Raw genomic sequence first — 20,784 nt, 5'->3', positions numbered from 1 at the left:
AAACCAGAAGTAATAACAGGAGTGAGTGACAAAATCAAAGTGAAACAACAGAAAGCCAAATTTCACTTTGATAACATTGCCAGATCATTGCCAGAGCAGAGAATTGGAGAGCCAGCCAGAGTGCAACGTTCCAAGTCCTCAGTAAAAGTCAGCTCATTTGGCAACTTGGAATCTGTGTAAAGCAGTTGCCACCTCAGTTGTACAAAGTGAAAGTGAACTATCAAATGTATCATTATAACCACAGAACTACAAATGTTACACCCTTGTTCAAAAAGTAATGCAAGGATAAAGCTGGCAACTACAGGCCAATCAGTTTGATCTGTGGTAGGGAAGCTTCTGGAAACTATAGTACAGCATAAAATCACTAATCACTTAGACAAGTGTAGGACAATTAGGGAAAGCCAGCATGGATTCATCAAGGGAAAATCACATTTAACTAACTTGCTGGAGTTTTTTGAGGAGGTAAAGAGAAGGTTGATAAAGGAAATGCTGTTGTTGTGGCGTATATGGATTTTAACAGGTATTTGATACAGTACCACACAACAAACTTGTGAGCAAAATTCTAGATCATGGAATAAAAGGAAAAGTAGGCACTTGGATAAGAAATTGGTTGAGTGACAGAAAACAGAATAGTGATAAATGGTTATTTTTCAGATTGGAGGAAGGTTTGTAGTGGAGATCCTAAGGGGTCAGTGTTGGGACCCTTGCTGTTCCTTATTTATATTAACGACCCAGACTGTGGTGTGCAGGGCATGATTCCAAAATTTGCAGATGAAATGAAGATTGGAAATGTTGTCAACTGTGATGGAGATAGTCTTGAACTTCAAAAGGACATAGACATGTTGGTGGATTGGACAGACAAGTGGCAGATGAAGTTTAGTGCAGAGAAGTGTGAGGTGATTCGTTTTGGCAGGAAAGATGTGGTGAGACAGTATAAAATAAAGGGAGACACTCTAAAGGAGGTGCAGGAACAGAGGGACCTCAGTGTATATGTACATAAGTCATTGAAGATGGCAGGGCATGTTGAGAGAGCCATTAATAAAACACATAATACCTGAAAGGCAGAAACAAAAAATGCTGGAAAAACTCAGCAGGCCTAACAGCCTCTGTGGAGAGAAAAACAAAGTTAACGTTTCAAGTCCGTATGTCTCTTCTGGTTTTTCCAGCATTTTCTGCTTTTGTTTCAGATTTCCAGCACCCACAGTATTTTGCTTTTAACATAGTATCTTAGGTTTTATTAATAGGGGCATTGAGTACAAGAATAAGGAGGTCATGTTGAACTTGTACAAGACACCAGTCAGGCCTCATCTGGAGTGCTGCATCCAGTTCTGGGCACCGTACTTGAGGAAGGATGCGAAGGCATTGAAGAGGGTACAAAAGAGATTCACAAGAATGATTCCCAGGATGAAGAACTGTAGCTATGAAGATAGATTAGAGAGCTTGGGATTGTTTTCCTTGGAGAAAAGAAGGCTGAGAGGAGACTTGATAGAGATATTCAAGATCCTGAGGGGTATGGACAGGGTAAATAGTGAGAAACTATTCCCACACGAGAGAACATCAAGAACTAGAGGGCTCAGATTCAAAATAATTGGCAAAAGGAATTAATGTGACGTAAGGAATTTTTTTTCACCCAGAGGGTGGTTGGAGTCTGGAACAAACTTCTTGGAAGGGTGGTGGAGACAGGGTCACTCGCCATATCCAAAAAGGAATTGGATTGCTACCTGAAAAGAGAGAATGTGCAAGGTTACGGAGATAAGGCAGGGGGGTGGGACTAGGTGAATGCTCTTTCAGAGAGCCAGTGCAGACTTAATGAGCTGAATGGCTTCCTTCTGCACTGTAGAGATACTGTGATATTGTGATACGTATATGTATAACTGGAGAAGCTGCTCCTTCACAGCAGACAGCTGAGGAATATGCGAGTTCACCAACCACACAAGGAACAGAATGACCATGAGTCCCAGAGTTCAACTGCTCCCCAACAAATGCAATGGATCAGCAGCAACGATCACCACAGCGACAACATTCCCTGGAGAGGCAACTTTACCCCAGGAACAAGCAGACTGAGATGAACAGCCAATAACAATCCACATGTGTACCCTTAGAAGACCCGGATTTTTAAGATTATGTGTGCTGTGCATGTGTAGAGACACAAGAGCATGAGATGGACTAGAATGAACAGTTTTATGTTCAAATGTGATGATTTTCTTTTTAGTCTGTGGGTATGGATAACTTCAAACAACTAATGATAGTGCATGCAATGTGTTTTATATCTTTTTTATGAAAATGGGTTGTTTGGAGAAATGCCTTTGTGTAGTGCTGCCTATTGTATACTGTGGCTTGCCACAGTCATGTGACCTCTGAGGTCATCTTGCGTTAATAAAAGGCTTTGGGCAGAAGCCATTTTTATACACCACATGGAACAAAGCCAGCTCCACAAGCATTCAGGCAAAACTCCTGCTAAATCAACTTTGGTGGGCATGGAGTAAGCATTTGCCATCTTCCTCACCAGGTTCTATTTTCTCAACTCTCAAATACCCAATGTTGCAGGCGAGGAAAAAGAAAATGCTTCAAAGGCAATCTGAGGATCTCTTTGAAGTGCGGCAGCATTGACATTAATGAGTGGGAGGAGCTTGCTACCAATCGTTCAGAATGATGACAACTTGTCCATTAAGCTGAATCACACTTTGAGTCACAACATCTTAATGATGAGGCATAGTGGTAACAGAAAAGAATAGAAAAGGAAGGAGACCCTGCACTTCAGACCCCACTACCTTATGGAATACCCTTGTGTGTGTCTGCATGCCATCATAATCCAAAGGTCCTCGGCAGAGCAAGGGTTAACGTGGGACCTGAGAATAGCATAGCCCACGGTACGATGTATAGAGTCACATGGTAATGGACTCAGGGAAGGAACATGCATGGGAGTAACTGCGATCTGTACATAGTAAAGGATTACCAATAAATGGTTCATGTTTACACGTACAAATCTCAAGATCTCACCCACACCAAATGAACCCATAATACAACATGGTGATGAGAGGTGGTATGAAAGGTGGCATTTAAACGATGAACCCAGAACAGAATCCCCAGATAATTAAAAGCAGCTGAAGCCTGACCATAGGTAAGTGCACCTAAGAAGAAAAATTGAAGGAACAGCTGCAGAAGCTTCACTAGACATGGAAGCTGAGGAATCTACCAGAATGAGTGGAGGCCCATTGTGGGACCCCGACTGATGCAGAGCGAAGGAACATGGTCAGATCACAAGACTGGTGAGCAAAATTACAAAAAAGAAGCTGCATTTATATTGTAGAATAAGCAGCAGTGCCAGGGGCTCAGCAGATTGCTGCGGTGATGGCTGTGCTGCACTGAAGTTTATTTTTAAAAAATTGAACCTGACAGCCTTCAGACAGCCTGAGTGAAAAAAAAATGGCTACTGCCTTAAAGGAGAAATGGCATTTAAAGCTGAAACTAATAGAAAGAAAAGCAGCCATGGACAGAAAATTAGAACAGCCAGACCTATTTTGGATAAGGAAATCGCTAAACCAGCCCTAAGAGTGGGAGTCTTGGAGAAATGAATTCTTAGTTTACAGAAGAATTCCAGGATTAAGTAAGGAATCAGAAGGAGTACAAGTTGGCAAGTGTTTATTCATGTTTGGTTCATTTGCAGGCGAAGTACTCTACAGCCACCATATAGTTCAATTCTCAACAGCATTTGTTGAGATATTCAAAGGCTTTGAAAGATATTTTAAACTCAAAGTTGTAGAGAGCGTAAACCCTAGAAGAAAGACTAGCACGTCCACAATTAAGTGCCATGGACAACAAAAAACCCCAGAGAAAGGGTGATAGAAAACCCCAGAGCAAAGAAGCCATAAGACCCCAGAACATGGGAGACAGAAGACCCTAGAGTGAAGGAGACAATATTTAAGTAAACCACAAAATGGTTGCCGACCATGTCATGCAATGAAATGCATAAACTGAAGAGTTTAGTGCAGAAGGAAGAAATGGCTGAGAAGCTGCTGAATGGCTATAAAATAGAGCTTTTTTGAAAAATGCTGACACAGTACCCAAACTGCAACAGCAGATAGCAGTGTGGAGTGAGCAGATGGCTGTGAATGACGGAAAGCTATCTGAGGAAACTCAAAAGAAGCAAATTTGCAATTAGTAAATGAAGCTGTTCTACAGGAAAATGTTTGCATCAGAGCTGAACTTGAACATTTGAAGCGCAAGATTCAAGCTGAGTATATAACTTTGAAAACGCATGATAAACTGAAGTGTCCAACGAAGCAAGCAGTTCGTGATCTGAACAAACAAATTTTAGAGACGACACAAAGGTATCAGGAAGGAATAATGACCCTCAATTCCACAGTTGGCAAATCAATGTGGGAGTTGGAAAAACTCAACCAGGTGTACAGCCAGGCAAAAAATGCACTCAGAGAAGTTGTGACCCTGAAAGACTCTTTGAAGAATCAATGTGTAGCCAGCGAAAAACACGAGGAGCTAAAAAGGACATTGAATACTACTTCATAAACAGTTGCATTGAAACTATCAGTGGCAAGGTAACAATGCACTGAAGCCCAGACTGAGTTGACAAGAGGTCAACAAGAAAATAAACATTTGAAAGAACAACGGATTGTTCTTAAAAATCGAATACCAAAAGGAATGTGTAGCTATTCATCAACATGAGGAAATGAAGATTGTCTTAAATAGTAGAATGGCAGAACAGCAGAAAAAACTTGAGGCTCTGTTGAATTACAGGAAAACTCAAGATGAAGCAAGCAAGCTTTAAGAAGAAAAGGAAAACTTGTTGAAAGACCTTCACACACTACAAGGATCCCTCAGGTCAAAGTTTATAAGCGAATTAAATGGAGATAACCAAGTACCAAAAACAGAGTATTACTACCATTCCTCCAAATGTGACAGACCAAGACTTGGAAGAACTGTGAAGCCTCAATGCTGCCTGAATTTATAAAGTCAAAGACTTGGGATGGGGGAGAAGGGATTGCAAGTAAAGATTGTATTGTAAATTGCTATACTCTGTCTGAAGGAAGGAAAGTTTTCATTTGAGAAGAAAGAAGGATGTTGTATGTGCCTGCATGCCCTGTAACATAAAAGTGTCCAGCAGAGCCAACGGTTAATGTGGGAGTGTGGAATAGCACCGCCCACGATATGATGTATAGAGTCACATGGTAATGGAGGCAGAGAACAGTCTTGAAGAATGGAAGCATGCATGGCAGTAACTGGAATCTGTAGATAGTTAAGTATTACCAATAAATAGCTCATGTTTAAACATACAAGTCTCAAGATTTCATCAATGAGACAACAAACAAACCCATAATATAACAAAGGCAAAATACTGCGGATGCTGGAAACCGGAAACAAAAACAGAAAATGCTGGGATAACTCAACAGGTCTAGCAGCATTTGTGGAGAGAGAAACAGAGTTAAAGTTTTGAGTCCATATGACCCTTCTTCAGAGCCCTTCTTCAGCTCTGAAGAAGGGTCAGACAGACTCCAAAAGTTAACTCTGCTTCTCTCTAAACAGATGCTGCTAAACCTGCTGAGTTTTTCCAACATTTTCTGTTTTTGTTCCATAATAGAACAACCCTGCCCCATGTGCCCAAAGATCTGCGGATCAAGAATCAGCCTATTCAGTCACATGAAGACCCATAGCAGAAACTTGAGACACTGAATAGAGGCCATTCTCAAATCAAGGGACTGCAGATGACAAATATCTCCTGTTTAAAGTTCGTTTGAATAATGAATCTTTGTTTTAGTGTGGTTTGTAAATGAGGGGCGTTCTCCATTGGCACTGCCTCCATTTCTGTATTAGTGCAGCTACTGAGCATACCCAGTCTTTATTAAAATCAAATTGCCACCTTGCTGCTTCCCTCCCTGGCCCTACCGCTCGCTCACCCTCCCACTTGCTGCTTCCCTCACTCAACCACTGGCTGTTTCCTGCCACCTGCTGCACTCCCTCCCTCCCACTTGCAGCCTCTCTTGCTCCCTTTCTCTCACCGCCCTCTCCTGAGCTTTTCTTCACATCAAGGCAAGTAGGGGAGGTGGCAAGCGGGAAGGTCAGGAAGGGAAGCAGGAGAGTCTGGGAGTGATTTGGCAAGCGGGAGAGTCAGGGGTGGGGGCCGGCGAAGAGGTGAAGGCAGGAAGCCTGGGGGAGAGAAGCAGCAAGTGGGACAGTCAGCAGAGGGTAGAGGTGAGTGGGAGGCTTGGTGGATGATAGCAGCAAAGTGTGAGAGTCAGGGAGGGAAACATCAAGGTGGAAGGTCGGGCGGAAAGTAGTAAGCAGGAGGTAAGTAGAAAGAGTTTTTAAGTTAGTATGAGCTTTTAAGTTAGTATGAGTTTTTAAGTTAGGAAGAGTTTTTAACTCAGTAAGGCCCAGATCTTCTCAGTGTAAGAGAAGGTATGTCCGACACTGACTGTGATTTAATCTACCCATTTACCATTTTACGCTGGAGCCTTCTCACCTCTGATGTTGGCTCCAGCAGGGATTCAGGAGCAAACAGTGTCAGAGGCAAATTATCAGGCATAATTCCAGTGTAGCCACACGCCTGCATTTTCTCAGCATGAACTGAAGGTTCTTCAGTTAATTGACTTACATTGTTTTAAATGGAGCTGTCAATCTCAACACTGCTCAATCTCTTCTCGCTAACAGTGCTAGCCTTCCCTCACCTCCTCCCCACCAAAATATTTTCACCAGCCTCCCTCATCCCCAACAGTGTTCAACCCCATCCTTCAGCCCCCGACAGTGTTCACCACTCCTTCACCTCTGACAATATTCAGTCCCCCTGACATGAGTTAGTATTGCTGGGAGGGAGCTGAAAATTGCTGGGGGAGCTTGAGTGCTTTGACACGACAGTTAATTTACTTAACAGGTATAAAACCACTGTAACTCTATGAAAATCTCTAAGTAAACCTGAGTGAAAACCAGGGTAAGTACAGTGCAATCAGCCCAAACCTCCGTGATTCTGACAATCACCCACTGTCACTGGAACCATGGAGCAACCCGGGGTTAAATTGGCATTAGAACTTAAAACTTCCCGCGTAGGTACCATGGATGTGCGCATGTCAGGGCTTCCTCAAGGTCCCAACATGCATCAGCAATGTAAATTGAGCCTGAGGCCTCTTCCCGTATTGGAAGATTTGGGTCTAAGCATTTGTAAGTTAGTAAGAGAATTTTGGGGTCAGTTAGGTTCTAGCCAAAAAGTTTTTAATGTAAAAATTACAGGTCAGGAACATAACAAACCCTTGTTACATTCTTTCTTATGGGAAGGTGATTTTTGTTTTGCACATTTTCAGTTAGCACACTGTTTTGTAGAAACATATTCGGAGTGCTAAATGATGGGTAATTGCAAGTTGTTGATTAGAAACTCAGTGGAATGGAGAGTTTGTAGGTTTGTGCCGTAACATGCTTTACTAACCCATTTTGAACTTATGCTGTGAATATGAGATTGCAGATGGACTGACCAATCTCTAAACGTTTTACAGCCAAGTACTTAGATATTTAAGTGTATGCTAATCAATTAAATCAGTTAATCAGCAACCTAGTCAAAACTTGATGAAGTGGACCATGTGCAAACTAACCCTCAGGCCTCAGTAAGAGGTTAATCTTTAGGGTATATGCCTCATAATGCAACACAGATGGGATGCTTCATTCTGCTGTCTGGCTTGTATGGGCTTCAGATTATAAACAAATGCATATAGTTGCTGATACCTATTGCTAGATTCCTAACAGAATAACTGCTATCTCAATGCATTATAGAAACATCAGTAATTTGAAAAGCAACCACGATCGATAATGAAAGCATTGTTAGACCTAAAATTGTTACTGGTTTAGTAAAATGCACTTTACAAACAGTGGTTAAGGAGTAGGAAACCGGTTGAAACATAGCATTTATCACTTAAAGTTGAAAATGTGTAGCAGGTGGCTATAACTGAAATTAACATGATGTAAACAATGATACATTTTGAGTATGATAGATGATAGCCAATATGAAAGTGCATAGAGGTACATCCACTGAGCCAATGCTTACCACAGGTGCATCATTGCCTTCTTATGCTCCTAATAGTTACATAAAGCGAAAGAACATAAAGGCAAGGGAAATGACTCATAGAAGATTTCACAGGTGATTCTTTGGTCTTTGAACTGAGACAAAGCACTTTATAATTATCAAGTACTTGCATATATTCACCCAATACAATCAAAAACCCACTACACAAAGATTAATTCCTGTTGTCAAAACCTGTTCAAGCTTTGCCTTTTATTATTTCCCATGACAAATAATTAAAATTTACCTCTCATTATCATTCCTGAAAACACAAGTATCTGATCCTCTGTCAGAACTTGTCTATTAAAGTTAATAAATGGAGGTTAGAGTACAAAGAAACAAACTTCAAATAGAGCTGCTTGATCAACTCACTGAAAAACGATGCTTGTGTGTTCATGTTTTATTTTTATAGTGTTTCCTTTGGAATTTTCAGCAGCATTATTTACTTATGGCAGACACTTACATTTGGCAAGCAGTTCTCCCAGCGCTCAAGCTGATGGAAGGTTGTAGTTGCCAAAGTAAAAAAAAATTATAAGTGCAGTAAATTTTCAAGCACGCCAGCGCTGTTCACCTGTTTTTTTGGTTAAACAAGGTATAATTAGAATTGCAATATATCGTTCATGGAACCAGACTTTTAGCATGAATCTATCGAAATCCCTTGTTCTATTTTAAATATTCCACAAAGATTGAAGAATAAATAGAAAACTAATTTTTCGTATTTCAAGAGAATTCTGCAGCAAAATATTTTCACTGCCTGTCCATCCAGCAAAGCAAATAGATAAAACAAGCTTTTTTTGGTTGGGGGCGGTGATTTTTTGCTCAACAAAATGATGGATTTTTATATTGGGAAGCAGGGCACATCCCTGAGTGCATTTGCATGTAGCATTTGACATGTATAAAATCAATTGACACTGCTATCTGGGGCGGATGAGGTGGATAGCGCTTAGACTTGCTGGAGACAAATCCTCCATAATCATGAAGCTTTCCTGTAGCAAGCAACAAACTCTTAATACTCAAGTGGAAGAAACCTTTATAAAGGTAAACTGCTAATTTTATCCCTGGTGTCATACCTAACTACATGGTAAACTTAAAGTATCTACCCAGAATCTTCCTCCCTGGCTTTTGTAGCTTTTAATTTACAAGTTTGATAACCTTATTTACAGGACTGTTTGATGGGCTTCTTCAGCAGGATGTCTACGCGGTTCTCCAAAGAAAGAGAAGCTTCCCCTGTCATCATTACCTCCTTTATTTAAGATTCTGAAGTGTTGATAACCTATATCCACTTCTAAGTTATGTCAAGATGCATCTGCAAGGCAGCTATGTGGACTAATCATCAGCTTCATGTTGACATAACTATCAGATTTAAAGTTAAGAGGGACCTATAGTCTAACTGAACTGTGCTACCCTTTGCTGTAGGGCACATTCAGAAAGGCCTTCTACCTCTTAAAGTAGTAATGTTTTGAGAGGGTTTCCCATAATTCCAAGGTGACAAAGCCTACTTCAGAAAATGGAGACCTCGACTAAACACTGCCAGACTGTCATTTCAGCCTTCCATCTGAACAACTCAAAGACTAGGGAAGAACTTCATGTTAAGTTCAGTGGCGGACCACTCAACCCATAACCCAATGCCAGAATACCTTCGTGTCACTCTTGATCGTACTTTGACCTACTGGCAACACCTCCAGGACATCAGAACCAAGGTCAAGACAAGAGTGAATCTCATACGGAAACTGGCAGGGCAGCAAAGCCAATACACTCTGCACCATTCCACTTGTCCTGGTCTACCCAACAGCAGAGTACTGTTGCTCAGCCTGGCTCAGGAGCTGCCACACAAACTTCCCTCCGGGAAACCATGAGGATTATTTCTGGAACTTTGAGACCAACACAGTTCAATTGGCTTCCTGTGCTACATATTAAACCTCCCAATGTCTGCAGGGAAAACATCCTCTTCAAGTAACACCAGCTGACATCCAATGAAGCACTCCCATTGACAAAGGACCTCAAAAATAAAACCCTGCCACGCACTTGTCTGAAATCCTGGAGTGCCTGCTGGAACACACTCCACACGCAAAAACTGATGACAGCACCAGGTCTCGGTGGCGCAATTCCTTGTTGACTGCAAACATCACCAAACGCAACCTGTAACTGACCTGAGTGGTGAACGCCCAGGTTTCAGTCTTCCACGGAAAACCTAAACAACTCTCAGCCACTTGAAGACAGGCCAGGGAAGATGTGGTCATTTTCTCCAGAAGTGGAACATGAAGAGCAGCTCATATTGTGACTGTGGCCATCCAAGCCAGGCCATCACCCATACACTAAACTGCTGCCCTGAGAGATCCAATCCTGGCGGCTTCACAATCATTCACATTGCACCAGTTGAAGCTGTTGAATGGATTGTTAATCTTGACATCAAATAATAACGGCCTCCCCTTCTATATGAATAAAAAAAGGGCTGCCAAAGAAGAAATTTAAATAATCCATTTTTAGGCACAGCATCCTTCACCTTTTCAACGACACGAATGCCTATTTTCAGCACAGGTTTCTAAATTTCTCTCTTTTCTTTTCCAAATTTATTTTTGAATTTCTCACAGTTTGGATGGCTTGCTTGATAGCAGTCAGGCAATGAAATATTTATTGGAATCCTTTGGGATATTTTATGTTGTAAATGTAGTGGAGATTGTTTGAGCTCTGCACTTGGGTCACTGCACTTTATAAACTGTTTTTTTTACTGTCATTGCGATTTCCATGAGTTGACTTTGAAGTTAGCACAAGGGGGGGTACTGCAAATGTTGGATATTTGAAATGTAACAGAAAATGTTGGAAATACTCAGCAGATCTAGCGCTTTCAGTGGAGAGAGAGGCAGAGTTAACATTTCAGTTTGATGACCCTTGGTCAGAACTGGGAGTGCCTTGTGATGAAATAAGTTAAGGGGAAGGGGAGGAAGAAACAAAAGGGAAGGTCCGTGGTAGAGTGGAAGCTAGGAGAAATTGAATGACACAAGGGATGACAATGCAAGGCAAAAGGAGATGCTAATAGGACCGGTAAAGAAAAAAAAGAGATGCGTCTAGAGGAGGTGTAATTGTGAAAAGGAGGATCATCATCAGCAACTGCCAGCCAAGAAAAAAGAAGGAAATAATAAAAAAAAACAGAAAAGAGGCTATCATCTGAAGTAGTTGAACTCTGTGTTAAATCCAGGAAACTGTAGAGTGCTTAACTGAAAGATGAAGTGGTATTCTTTGACCTTCTGGTGAGCCTCATTGGAACAGTGCAGGAGGCTGAGGATAGAGAGTTCAGAACGAGATTTAAGCAAGGAATTAAGTTGACAGGCAACTGAAAGTTCGGGGTCACACTCGCATACCGAAGGGCAAAGAGGTCACCCAATTTGTGTGTCTCCCCAACATAGAGGAAACTGCTTTGTGAGCAGAGAATACCATATATTAAATTGAAGGAAGTAAAATAAATTTCTGTTGCGCCTAGATTGAGACTTTAGGGCATTGAGTGGTGAGAAGTGGGGGGGAAGGTAAAGAGACAAGTGTTCATCTCCTGTACTTCCATGGGAATATGCTGTGGGAAGGTAAAGGAAGGGAAGGGAAGAGGGTGTTGGGGTGATTGAGGACTAGAGTGTCACGAATGGGACAATTCCTTCAGAGGGCTGAAAGGGGAGAGGAAGATGTGTCTGGTGGCATCACGCTGCAGGTGGCGGAAATGGCAGAAGACGATCCATTGAATGTGGAGGCAAATAGTATGGAAGGTGAAAGCAAGGGGAGCCCTATCGTGGTTTTGGGAGGGTGGAGAAGGGGTAATAGTAGAAGTCTGGCTGGGTTAAAAAGGCATTGATAAACCTAAGGCTGTAACTTCTGGGCTCCTGACTCACTGCTGGTCTGTGACTGAAACTGCTCAGAGCGGGTGAGAGAATGTCGAGTGGAGCAAGCTAACAGAGGGGCCTCTGCAGGAGACCTGGAAGCTTCAATTTCAGTTGTTGGTTCCTGTTCTCCTGTTTATTTCCCATAGGGTTTCTGTTCCCCATTGAGTTTCCAATTCCTGTTTATTTCCTAAACAAAAACAGAAACACAAATACCTGGAAAAACTCAGCAGGTCTGGCAGCATCGGCAGAGAAGAACAAAGTTGAAGTTTCGAATTTTTCCAGGTATTTCTGTTTCTGTTTTTGTTTTAGATTTCCAGTATCCGCAGTTTTTTGTTTTTATCCCTGTTTATTTCCTGTTGTGAAAGGTCCTATTAATCATGCTTGGGGTGGAGAGTGGGGGAATCCTTGACTGAGGAAAAAGAACACTGGGGGCATTGGCATAGAATATTGAGTTGTCAGAACAGATGCAACAGAGATGGAGAAACTGCGAGAATTCTTGTCAGGAAACAACCCTTGTCTAATAGGTGCTCCCACACTGATAGCCTAAATAAATAAGGCACTTTACATTGGATTGCAGTTTCAATCAGGAATGACAACATTTGTATTAAAAGCTCAGTATGAATGTACTGGATATGGTGATATTTGCTTTGGACCATGTGTATCAACCCAAAGCATCACTTTGTGTGTTGCCTTGTATTATAAACTGAAAATTCTATTCACTGAAAACCCCTTCAAAGATTTTTTTTCATTTTTATAATTTTACAAAGATGTTGCCTGAAGTGGCAAATGTTGCAAAGCACTTTATTAGCACTTGCCCAACAATTAATAGTTTTGGGAGGTCAGCTTTTCACTAGATAAGCGAAGAATTCATATGCAAGCAACCTGCTTACCTGGGTGAAAGATAAATTGAAGGGATGTGGCAGCTTCCAGCTAAGTAATAGAGACAAAAATGTCAATTGCCTTTATTGAATGTTTTTCAATGAAAATTTCAGCTTTTAGTTTGGTTCTTTGGGTCACACAAATGCCTCATAAAAAACAGTTGCTAGCATAATAAAATTAGTGACAACGAACCATTTCCATGGTGACACTTAAACTTCAATCTGATGACTGGCAAAGTGCAGGTGGTTCAGAATGAGTTGTCATGAGGAAAGTGGTCCTGCTTGTCATTCAAGGGTACCCCTGCCATGAAAAATAGCACCTACTAGCACATGATAGATGCAGATGTCCATGCAGCAGATGGCACAGCTCTGCATGTCCAACATATGCCGTACCCAATTTTTTGCCAAAATTTACATAAGGATCGTTGAGCAGGTGTTAGGTACCTGATTAGCATATCCAATTTAACAACCAGTGCGCTCTCCGAGCAAGGAGGGGGCAAGGAATTGGAGGTGGAGGATCATGTCTGACAATTCACCCCCTAACTTTTCACCCAAAGATCAGGCACAACAGGGTTGCTTTTGTACATATTTTCTTCCTCAACCATTACCTCTCACAGTTCTCTGTGAAGGGAAGGTTCTCTTGCTCTCCATCTTAAACCTCATTTAATCTTGTATCTATAACCCCTCATTCTAGGCCTGTCAACTACCAGAACAAAACTGCTTCTATCTGAACCGACCGATTGTTTCAGAATTTTAAACTCTTGTCATATCATCCTGTCTTTTGCCTGCATATTTATATTTATATTAGATGGATTACTGAGCAATATATTTACATATATACTGAGAAAATATGTTTCCATCTAAATAATGTCATCTGAAATTAAGGCTGATATGATTAACTGTATTGTTGTAAGATGTCCTGGCACCAAGTACAGAATCTAACTAGAAAATTGTATGATGTTAAATGGACAGAAATTTGCTGTAATGGATCTCTGCCCAAGCTTCCAATAATTATACCTGCTTTACTCCTGTAAATGAGGAAAATCTTCCTGAGGTCAATTGTAAAACCTATCTGTCAAAGGAATGAGGAATGGAATAAAAGAAATTTACAGGCAGGTACTGCTGGAAGATATGTCAGTCAAGGAAAATGGGATATTTTTAAAATTGTAAATTTCAATATATTCAAAATAAATATATGTCCAAGAAAAATAAGTGCAAACTAAGCAATGCAATCCTCAGGGTGGATAAATAGAGTAATTCAAATGAAAATAAGAATAAAACAAACACAGAGATTAGAAGGGGGAAAAGGGAAAGATGCCAAAAGAATTCAAGAGATATGGATCACTGTCCTTCGCCTAATTTGAATGAGTTGCTGAAAATACTCACTCCACTGTTAGGTCTGTTAAACCACTTACCCGTGAGTACTGATTGTATTCCAATAGTTATTTATTCATTCTATTTGTTTTGTGCTTGCTGTTTTATTCTCCGTCCAAATTGTAGATGCTGTCACCAGATAGAAGGCCGTAAAAGCATCTGTCAATCATACTGACTTTCAACTCAAACTCTGCACACTCCTACATTTATATCAGTATAAAAATTGATATTTACAATAGTAAACTTGAAACAATCTTAATGTGACTATACATGTAGATTTCATAATACATTTATATAATAGATATTCATAATTATTATTTAGTAGGGGAGTACTTTTAATTATATGTAATTACATGACTATGAATTATGGGTTTCTTGACAGCATTGTTATTTGCAGTACATCAGCTGCTAGTTTTAGTTTTAAGTATTTATGCAATTATATAATTTGATTTATTTAGGTTTATGTATAGTTGAATATGTTAAAATATATTTCTAATAATCTTGCCTCTGAGTCAGAAGGTTGTGGGTTTAAGCCATATTCCAGAAGTTTAAGCATAAAATCCAGACTGACACTTCAGGACTGAGGGAGTAGTGCAGTGTCAGAGGTGCTGTCCTTCTGCTGAGCCATTGAACCAAGGCACCATCTGCCCTCTCAGGGATGTGAAAAATCCTCTGACACTATTCAAAGAAGAGCAGGGGAGTCCTCCCTGGAGCCCTGACCAATATTTATCCCACAATAAACATCTAAATTGAGGATAACATTCAGTAGCCTGCAAAAACGGACATGGGGATTGCGATGCACAATTAACCTGCACCCTTGCCTCCAATTCAGGCAACACACCAACTTTGAGTTGCCTGCTATGTTGCTTGATTGCTGCATGCAACCACTGCTAGCAGGGGTCCAAACTTGTGTGCGTCTAATACCACACAAAGCTATCCTGCTTTACTTAAAACCAGCCTGCACCTCATAAAGGAGAGGTGCATTCTGACTGGAGCAGGTGTTGGAACTGTTTGTGGAACAGTATGAACAGGAAGAATAGTCAATTATGGCGCAATAGGGGAGAGAGTGTGCTCCAAGGTTCTTTGATGTTGCACTGGATGCCAAGTTGGAGAGGAGGAGAGATGTAATCTGTCAAGTGAGATAAAAGAAACATTAGAGTTGTGTAAAATGCAGCTGGATACCACAATTGGATAGGGTACTGGAGGAATAAGCTTCAGTGGATCATATGACATGTTCTCATTCTTGCCTTCCTTTATGTTGTTATATTGTCCATGTGCAATGAAATAATACTGCATCTATCCTCCGGAGTCATGCTTTTCATTACTAGTGAGGGAGGGCACAGGTACATTTCTGTCCTAGAGCTCAGTGACCAATGCCAATACAGGGCTCACATGCCTCAAACCAGAGTGTGTCCTCATCTGCTCAATATGTAGGTAAATGCAGTGATGCCCACAGATCAAAGAACCCATTCCACCGATCTCCGTTTCACAGGGAAACATCATGAGGCCATGTGATTTCCTCCTGCTGAATAGAAGAATGAATATATACACTAAACAGATCAAAGCTTAGGTTAGAAAGCAGCAGGCACATTTATTGAGCATTAAACTGGTAAATGAACAGTTTTCTTTGTCCTTTCAGAATTCTGCTTGGTTTTCTGCTGTTTATGAACCTAATATTTAGCATAAGCCTCCTCCTTCTGTTTCATTTTGATTTCTGTATCGTTAGTCATCCAGATAGTCCTGCCTTTGTCCCTCATGGGAATGTGCCATGTCTGTGCCTGAACTACCTTATGTCTGAAGGCCTCCCATTATTTACTAATCTGTCTGCTAATCTTTGAATCCAATCTACCTGGATCAGATCCCTTTGCAACTCATTAAAATTAGACCTCTTCCACTTGAATGTTTTCATATTTGATGGTTCCTTGTGCTTTTCCATTACTATTCTAAACCTTATGATATTGCCATCAGTGTTAGCTAAGGGAAGAAGGGATAGACCAAGTAATTACAGGCCAGTTAACCTTGGTAGCAGGAATATTATTGCCAAAAATTCTAAGGAACAAGATATTCTACATTTAGAAAGACATTTTACTCAAAGACAGTCAGCACAAATTTGTCTGGTCTTACTAACATGATGGAATTTTTTGATGAGGTAACAAGGAGGGTGGATGATGAGGGTAATGCATTTGATGTGGCTTATATGGATTTTAGCAAGGCTTTTGATAAAGTCCCACATGGCAGACTGGTTACAAAAGTAAAAGCCCTTTAGATCCAAGGCAAAGTGGCAAGTTTGATCCAAAATTGGCTCAGACTGGGAAGAAAGAGTAGTGGCCAATGGGTGTTTTTGTGACTGGAAGGCTATTTCCAGTGGTTCTCAGTACCAGGTCCCTTGCTTTTTGTGGTAGATATTAATGATTTGGATTTGAATATAGTGGGTATGATTCAGAAGTTTGCAGATGATACAAAAATTGGTCATGTGGTTAATAATAAAGAAGAAAGCTGTAACTCTTTCGAGTACAAACACGTTTCCATCTGTTTATACAGATGAAGTTACATTGTTTCATAGTTTGCCATTGTGAGATTTGAACTCTTGATCTTGGGGTTACAAACCAAGTACCATAACCACTTGGCTATTTAGGCCAAGCAGAAGAAAGCTGTAAACTGCTAGAAGATATCAATGGACTAATCAGGTGGGCGGAACAATGGTAAATGGAGTTCAGTCTGGAGAAGTATGAGGTAATGCATTTTGGGAAGGCTAGCAAGGCAGGAAAATACACAATAAATGGTAGGATACTGAGCAGTGTAGAGAAACAGAGGGACCTTGGAGTGCATGTGCACAGAACGCTGAAGATGGTAGATAAGATGGTCGAGAAAGCATATGGCATACTTGCCTTTATTAACCAAGGCATAGAATGTAAGAGCTTCAAAGTTATGCTGAATCTGTATAAAACACTAATTAGGCCACAGCTGGAGTACTGCATGCAGTTCTGGTCACTGCACTAAAGAAAAGATGTGATTGCACTAGAGAGAGTACAAAAGAGATTTAAGAGGATGTTGCTTGGACTGAAGAATTTTAGTTATGAGGACAGGTTAGATAGGCTGGGGCTGTATTTTATGGAACAGAGAAGGCTGAGGGGAGGCATCATTGAAGTATATAACATTATGAGGGGACTAGATAAAGTCGATAGGAAGGTCCTATTCCCCTTGGCTGAGGGGTCAATAACAAGTGAGCTGTAGATTTAGAATAAGAGGTGGGAAGTTTAGAAGAGATTTAGGGGAAATATTTTCACCCAGCGGGTCATGGGGATCTGGAACTTATTGTCTGAAAGGGAGGTAGAGACAGAAGCCCTCACAACATTTGAATATGAGTTGAATATTGCTGAAAATAGACATGTTGCCAAACCATTTTGTCTTGCTCTCACCAGGACAAATGCAAGAATGTCAAATTTCAAACAAGCACAGCATTTTATACTGTAGGAGAAAAGAGTGCTGCTTTGTTGGCAAGTTGACTCTGATTGGCCGAGTCATTGCCATGGAGAAGGCAACAGGGAACTGGAGGTTCCTCAAGCTCCGGGGAACGATGGGCTCCCCAAGCTCCAGGGTAATTTAAAGGAGGCGCAAAGATTATAAAAGCAGGGAAATCTTGCTGCAGCTGTACAAGGCTATGGTGAGACCGCACCTGCAGTACTGTGTGCATTTTTGGTCTCCTTACTTAAGGGAGGGATATAATTGCATTGGGAGCAGTTCTAAAAAAGTTCACTCAGCTGATTCCTGCAATGAAGGGTTTTCTTATGAGGAAAGGTTGAGCAGGTTAGGCCTATACTCATTATAATTTAGAAAAATGAGAGGTGATCTTATTGAAACTAAGGGGACTTAACAGAGTGGATGCTGGACACATGTTTCTCCTTTGGGTGAGTCTAGAATTTGGGGAAAGAGTTTAAAAATAAGGGGTCTCCTATTTAAAAGATGAGGAGGATTTTTTTTCCTCTGAAGGTCATTAGACTTTGGAATTTTCTTCCCCAAAAAGCAGTGGAAGCTGGCTCATTGAATATATTCAAGGTTGATTTCGACAGATCTTTGACCAACAAGGGAGTCAAGGGTTATGAGGGGTAGGCAGGAAAGTGGAGTTCAGGCTGCAATCAGATCAGTCATGATCTTGTTGAGTGTTGGAGCTTGAAGGACCAGACTGCCTAGTCTTATTTCTTATGATCTGCAGGCTTGAACATACTCTTTTTGCTTGTAGAGAATGGGTCCCTGCATTTGAATGTATGTTGCTTCTGGAAGCATAAATGAACCGCGTTACAAGCTTAACTGATTATCTTAAATTGGTTGTTAGTGCATATATTTGTACATGCAGGATTGCTCAGCAAGTGCTGCCCAATCACAGAATCACATTGAACAGTAGAAGTTTTGTTTTGGGTTTTGCAAGCACGGGCTGGTTGAGTACAGCTTATACTCTGCCTATTATTACTAACAACTGAGGGAACATGTTGTTTGATTTGATCAGCCAGTCATGGAACGTATAGCCTAGGCACCTGGCATTGCAACGGCACTGAAATTCATAGAAGCGTTGCTCAATTGTGTGGTAGGCAGAACATCTATGTGGACTGATGACATGATTCTCTTCGTGGGAAATACCACCCATGTAGCCATTTCTTATTTTTAAAAAAGCAGCGTGAAACAACTTGCATAATCTGTTATTCAAATTTTTGAGACACTTTGCCTTTCCAGGGTAATTTAAGGTAGACCAGGCACTTCTCGGGTCTGAAAGTGGGCGCCCTTTGGCTCATTTGTGAGTTTGCATAAACCATAGTGATGAGTGATCTGATCCAGGATAGCCATTGTCCCACAGGTTAGCTTCGATGCACTGTATTTCTGTGTAAAGCTTCTAAGGTGAACAAATGACTAGGGCCTTATTTACAAGATTACTGATCAGGTAAATTTTATAGCACATGGAGCTATATGAATTCCAATGCCTCTACTGACCAGAGAATGTAGACTTGCAGGAGAGGAGAACCCATGTGTGGATTTCTCAACTAGCATGTCAAGGAAAGGCGATAGACTGCTCTGATTGGCTGAGGTGTTGCCATGGTGAAAGCAACAGGGAACTATTTATTAGGAATATTTATGAATATACCACTGAAGGAAGGCATCGACAATTGTGCCGTGTCACTATTTCACTGCAATATGGACATGCCACCACTTTCTGAATCTGTATTCATTGAACTTAGCAACTCATGTAGTGAAGTTCAATTTTAATGACATCATGTATCCCAAATAGATGGTATATTTATGGGTCCAGCTCTCATTAACATTTTCACCGACATCTACAAGAAACACGATTTTGATGGAATGAGCCCTACCATCCTACCCATGCATATTTCTAATACATAGACCTCAAAAGTGAATTGAGTATGGGATGGAGCGTTTAAGATGTATAAGGAAACCCTTCACGCAGCTACAATTTGAAAGGCTGTGAACGTATCATCTATGTATTAGAAATATGCATGGGTAGGAGGGTAGGGCTCATTCCATCAAAATCGTGTTTTTTGTAGATATCGATGAAAATGTTAACGAAAGCTGGATCTAGAGAAGATCCCATAGCTATAACCATCTATTTGGGCAGAATTGGTGTCATTAAACTGAGCTTGACTACTTAAGCTGCTAAGTTCACTGAATACAGATTCAGAAGGTGATGGCATATCTATATTGCTGTGATATAGTGACACAGCACAAATGTTGGTACCTTCCTTCAGTACTCTAAAGTCCTAGTGGCCTATAATATATGAAGCAGCCTAATAGTTTTTCTATTGTTCCTTAGTTCCTTACTTCTCTGCATTAAATTTAATCCGACATTTGTAAGTGCAATTCATGAATCTATCCATGTCCTCCTGAAATCTGTAACCATTTTCCTCACTTTTTACCACATATTCAAAGTTTATGTCATCTTCAAACTTTGAAATTATGCCCCCAATACCCAGGTTAGGTCTTGTGGCGCAGTGGTAGTATCCAGACCTCTGGGCTAGAAGCTCTGGTTTCAAGTCCTACTTCAGGACTTGATGGTCACAGATGTGTGCGTGCCATTGCCTAACAGGTTAATTATTAGCTTGTAAATCCTTCGAGTATACCTAATAGCAGACGGCAACAACAGGAGAGATTCCTGGTCAGCCAAACTGCAGAAGATAATGGCAAATCACTGCAGTACTTTGTCAAGTATAATCATGGACCAATCCAATGGAAGTCCATGGCTTCTTAAGACATGGTACCTGGAGGAGTTACCCAAGTTAGGTTTATTGATATATAACAAGAAGATTCATTATATGTATATTTTTTTCATTTACAGGCTATGTGGAAGCTCTGGTTATACCTGCAGGAGCAAGGAGGATTAGAGTTGTTGAAGAAAAACCAGCGCACAGTTACCTTGGTAATTGATTTTTGTCTGGAGCTTACCAGCTTACATTTTCACTTTTAAAAGGAAGGAAAGTCCAGGAGAAATATATTATTACAAAGGATTCCCTCAGTGTCCATTTTTGCCAGTAGTCTCTCCCTCCCTCCCCTTGAAGTACCAACTCATGACTGGGTGCAGTTCCAAATGGAATACATGTTGAGG

At 40.8% G+C, this 20,784-nt stretch overlaps 1 protein-coding gene across 1 annotated transcript in view; it reads left to right on the top strand.

Moving 5' to 3' along the window:
- The window catches only part of LOC121276736 (A disintegrin and metalloproteinase with thrombospondin motifs 19-like), a 548,651-nt gene that overhangs the window by 368,245 nt on the left and 159,622 nt on the right, over positions 1–20,784 (top strand). The window contains exon 16 of the mRNA XM_041185281.1: positions 20,518–20,598. Within this exon, the coding sequence (XP_041041215.1) occupies positions 20,518–20,598 (81 nt within the window). The remainder of the gene's footprint in view (positions 1–20,517; positions 20,599–20,784) is intronic.

The sequence above is a fragment of the Carcharodon carcharias genome, chromosome 4, assembly GCF_017639515.1.
Source record: "Carcharodon carcharias isolate sCarCar2 chromosome 4, sCarCar2.pri, whole genome shotgun sequence".
Lineage (NCBI taxonomy): Eukaryota > Metazoa > Chordata > Chondrichthyes > Lamniformes > Lamnidae > Carcharodon > Carcharodon carcharias.
This window is presented reverse-complemented; position numbering and strand designations above follow the sequence as displayed.